The sequence below is a fragment of the Bactrocera dorsalis genome, chromosome 2 (genome assembly GCF_023373825.1).
Source record: "Bactrocera dorsalis isolate Fly_Bdor chromosome 2, ASM2337382v1, whole genome shotgun sequence".
Lineage (NCBI taxonomy): Eukaryota > Metazoa > Arthropoda > Insecta > Diptera > Tephritidae > Bactrocera > Bactrocera dorsalis.
The window spans coordinates 63,565,448-63,570,436 of record NC_064304.1 but is presented as its reverse complement, the minus strand read 5'-3'; the positions used below and the strand labels follow the sequence as shown (position 1 = coordinate 63,570,436).

At 42.1% G+C, this 4,989-nt stretch overlaps 2 protein-coding genes across 6 annotated transcripts in view; both read left to right on the top strand.

The window, feature by feature from the left end:
* The window catches only part of LOC125776669 (uncharacterized), a 532,635-nt gene that overhangs the window by 190,256 nt on the left and 337,390 nt on the right, over positions 1-4,989 (top strand). The gene's annotated exons all lie outside the window — the stretch shown is intronic.
* Positions 1-4,989, top strand: part of LOC105227127 (molybdopterin synthase catalytic subunit) — a 111,766-nt gene that overhangs the window by 54,391 nt on the left and 52,386 nt on the right. For 3 of the 5 annotated variants that reach the window (XM_049450131.1, XM_029551612.2, XM_049450129.1), the window contains one exon: positions 1,903-2,163. The exons of 1 other annotated variant lie outside the window; for it this stretch is intronic. In XM_049450131.1, the coding sequence (XP_049306088.1) occupies positions 1,903-1,943 (41 nt within the window). In that variant the 3' untranslated portion in view covers positions 1,944-2,163. Of the gene's footprint in view, positions 1-1,902; positions 2,164-4,989 lie in introns of those variants that run through there. One more of the 5 variants, XR_007421903.1, reaches the window with a different exon arrangement.

The following is a 4,989-nucleotide window of genomic DNA, read 5'->3' as shown; positions in this document are numbered from 1 at the left end:
GTAAAGTGTTTTGTATCCGAACTTTGCTCTTCCTTACTTGTTAAATCAAAACATTTTATAAATACTTGTTTTAATTCGTCATTCATTTATTATAAAATTGAAATAAAATATCATACATTTTTTTAATATTAATAATTTGAATAAATACATATAAGGACTGATATCATTTGAATCAAAATTCTATCTGCTTATTGCAGAAATAGAATCTTGATGTTGATTGCCATAAATTTCGTCAAGTTCGCCAAAAAACTAACCAGTAGTAGCACCCATACTAAGTGCCCTATTTATATTCTTATTCGTTTATAAGTTGGGAGTATATTAGAAACTTTCTCTGAAACTGTGAAACTGTGAAATTGATTAATTTTTCACTTTTTCGAATTTGAGTTGCTTACAAAATATAAAAGACGACTATCGATTAATATCTATAATGATTTCTGTTCAGTATATTCAAAATGGCAAAGAAGGGTTATTTTTAGTTTTATTATCCGCTAAGTATCAGGTCTAGACACTGGTTGGTCCTTTCATTCCGCCTCTAGATTTGAAATATTCATCATCTCTTCTAAGAGAAAATTATGTAGCTGCAGCAATGCTTCCAGCAGTTGGTGTATTTCGTGCTATTATCATTGGATATGTAGATAACACATAAGTACGAAATGCATGAAAATAATCATAAATTCAGGACCAATTCACTTTTGCTCGATATGAGAACCTTTTGCCTTAACTATGGCGTTGAGACGGTCAGAAAACGAATCGCAAGCTGCCCGATGTGACTTGCTGGTATTTTGGCCCACTCACGGACAATGGCTTTCTTCAGCATCTCGAGACTGGTGTATTTTTTACTTCGGACCTTGCTTTCCAAAATGGCCCAGAGAGAATAATCCATTGGATTCGCATGCGGTGCATTCGAGAGCCATTGTGTGGTCGTATTGAAGTTCGGAACGTTGTTTTCTAGCCATTCTTGGTTCACTCGCGCTTTGTGAGACGGTGCTGCTTCTTGTTGAAACGTCCATGATTTGCGACCGAAATGTTTGTTTGCCCAGGGCTTCAAAGCAGCCTCCAGAACACTTTCCCGATAATATGTCGCACTTACTTTGACGCGGTGACAGCGGCCCAAACCATTATTTGTGGCGGGTGGTGCCTCTACCGATCAACCGATGACTTAGATTCTCGTATGAGCGGTCGGTCAAGTAAACTCTATCGTTTTGAGAGTTAACGAATTGCTCAGTTGCAAAAATGTTTTCGTCAGAAAACACAAAGTTCGGAATTTGACCGCTTTCAGCAAAGCGAAGCAACTGCTTCGCTCTCTCAAGCCTTACTTGTTGCTGCTTCGGTGTGAGATCATGAGCCTTTTGGAACTTGTAAGGCTTGACCTTGAGCTCATGTTTTTCAATATTCGTCGGATGCTGCGGTCGGATATTTTCAGTTCTTTAGCCATTTGATTGGCACTTCGTCGTGGATTGCGCTCAAGTCGCTTCTTCACTTTCCGAATCATCTCACGTGACGTTGCAGTCTTTTGATGACCACCTCCATGGCGTTTCGCGATGCTACCAGTGTCATTGTAACGAGGTGCGATAATCAAAAACGTTATTCACATTAAGGTGTTTGAGCTCACAAACAATTGCTGGCTGTGATTCTCCAGCTACAGCTTTTACGATTTATATCTTTTTTGAGGAATTATATTTGCATATGCCATATTCAGTTCAGCAATGGCAGTTTATCTGGTGGTATCATTACAATTAAAATAATAAAAATGGCACACGCTTGCCTAAAGAATTATTGATTGTTTTTATGAATGTGATACTTATCGTTTTAAAAGCGTAATAGTTATAGAATTATAAAATTAATCACTTATTGTTCACGATGCATATTATATCATATTAATTTTACATAATTGTTTTCTAGGTAGATGCAAACCACTCCGCCAAAATTTCCGTTGTAGATAGTAAGTCAATTAAAGACAATGTGTTCACCGGACAGATAACGTATACCGCTGAAGATTTAAACCTTTTAATTCTGGGTATGCACAGCTCAAGAAACGAAGAAGATATTTAAAAAAATATCGGAAAGCTAATCAAAATAAATTAAATCATTTATGGTTAAGAATATTTGTATAAATAATATGTGCTTAATAAATGATATGGTTGCTAAACACACATTAACAAATTTCTGAATTTAAGTATCATCAGTCGCAGTTTTAAGAAACTGTAGTAGTAGTTTCGTACTCACAGCCAACGCCACTGACAAAAAAGTGATAACAGCAGAAAAAAATAGCAGAGCAGTTGATTGCAGCCTTAACTGCTAAAATTAAATGTACTTACATTGATAATCACAGGGCGAAATCACACTGTTGGTTGAGCAGATATGGTTTAAAATTCATAAATAAGCATAGAATTTTTTTTAATATAATATCCTCATTATTAAATTAAACTATTCAATCTTCAATTAAGTGTTTGATACTTTAGAAGGAATAACCATTTGTAATGCTATGAAATGCTGGCTATTCAGATATTATGAGTGATGCGCGATGCGGTGGCTGGCAAGTGCAAACATAGTATACTGGGAAATAAAAATGAGAATTATAGGTAAATGAAAACCAACAATCAGCCTCGGATGAGAGACCTCCCTTTTGATGACGACCATGGAAAACGAAATAAGGACTACGAATTGAGGGCATGCACCTGGAATGTCCGGTCCCTTAATTGGGAAGGTGCCGCTGCCCAGCTGGTTGATGTCCTCGTGAAAATAAAGGCTGACATCACCGCCGTCCAAGAAATGCGATGGACGAGACAAGGACAGAGACGAGTAGGTCCTTGTGACATTTACTACAGTGGCCATATAAAGGAGCGTAAGTTTGGTGTTGGATTCGTGGTGGGATAGGGACTCCGTCGCCGAGTACTATCATTCACTCCGGATAATGAACGTCTAGCCACAATCCGCATCAAAGCGAAGTTCTTCAACATATCGCTGATTTTGCGCCCACGCCCCGACGGAAGAAAGAGGCGATGTGACCAAAGATGCCTTTTATGAGTGCTTGGAGCGCACTTATAAGAGATGCCCCCGCCACGATGTCAAAATCGTGCTTGGCGACTTCAACGCCAGGGTGGGCAAAGAAGGTATCTTTCGCACTACGGTCGGTAAATTCAACCTCCACGAGGAAACATCCCCAAATGTGTTGAGGCTGAACGACTTCGCCGGGGCCCGAAATATGGTTATCTGTAGTACTATATTCCAGCATAAGAAGATACATCAAGCTACCTGGCTGTCTCCGGATCGAAAAACCACCAACCAGATCGAACATGTTGTGATAGATGGAAGACACGTCTCCAGTGTTTTAGATGTGCTTGCGCTCCGAGGTTCTAACATCGACTCGGACCACCATATTGTTGCACCCGCCTCTGTGTAGCAAAAAACGCATGCTAACAAACACAAGGAAAGTTCGACGTCGAGAAGCTGTAATCACAACAAACAGCCGAACGATTTTCTACTCGGCTTGCACTCCTGCTCTCTGAGAGCACTCGTCAACAACTCGGTATAAGGGAACTGTGGACGGCATTTCAAACTCCTTACGTACAGCTGCAACCGAAACCATTGGTTTTCGGAAAGTGCAAAGGAACAGCTGGTACGACGAGGAGTGCCATGTCACAGCGGAGAGAAAACAGGCTGCCTACCTCGCAACGTTACGATCGACCACAACACGTGCGGGATGGGACAGATACCGAGAGTTGAAGAGGGAAGCGAGACGCATTTGTAGACAGAAAAAGAAAGAGGCCGAAATGCGTGAGGTCGAAATGCGTGAGTACGAAGAGCTTGATAAGCTGGTCGACAGAGGTAATGCTCGAAAATTCTACGAAAAGATGCGGCGGCTTACAGAAGGTTTCAAGACCGGAGCATACTCTTGAAGAACTCCCCAAGGTGATTTAACCGCCGATGCCCAGAGCATACTTAAATTATGGAGGGAACACTTCTCCAGCCTGCTGAATGGCAGTGAACGCACAACACTAGGAGAAGGCGAACCCGATACCCCAATCGATGACGATGGAGCAGACGTTCCATTGCCCGACCATGAAGAAGTTCGAATAGCAATTGCCCGCCTGAAAAACAATAAAGCGGCAGGGGCCTCCTCAACATCGCTTATAAGGTGTGAAAGATTAAAGCCCACCGTCAACAAACTGATTGGACCTCATCAATGTGGCTTTAGACCTGGTAAATCAACAACCGACCAGACATTCACCATGCGCCAAATCTTGGAAAAGACCCGTGAAAGGAGAATCGACACACACCACCTCTTCGTCGATTTCAAAGCTGCTTTCGACAACACTAAAAGGAGCTGCCTTTATGTCGCGATGGTATTGATATCATCGGCCACAACACCCGCGCCGTTAGTTCTGCTTTCTCCAGACTGACCAAGGAAGCAACGCAAATGGGTCTGGCAGTGAACGAGGGCAAGACGAAATATCTGGTGTCATAAAACAAACAGTCATCGCACTCGCGACTTGGTTCCCACGTCACTGTTGACAGTCATAACTTTGAAGTTGTAGATAATTTCGTCTATTTAGGAACCAGTATTAACACCACCAACAAGGTCAGCCTGGAAATCCAACGCAGGATTACTCTTGCCAACAGGTGCTACTTCGGACTGAGTAGGCAATTGAAAAGTAAAGTCCTCTCTCGACGAACAAAAGCCAAACTTTATAAGTCGCTCATAATTCCCGTCCTGCTATATGGTGCAGAGGCTAGATCATGTTTTCCGGATGGATGAAAAAACTCCAGCTCTGAAAGTATTCGACGCAGTACCCGCCGCGGGAAGCAGAGGAAGAGGAAGACCTCCACTCCGTTGGAAGGACCAAGTGGAGAAGGACCTGGCTTCGCTTGGAATATCCAATTGGCGCCACGTAGCGAAGAGAAGAAACGACTGGCGCGCTGTTGTTGACTCGGCTATAATCGCGTAAGTGGTGTCTACGCTAGTAAAGAAGAAGAGAGCTGTCACCT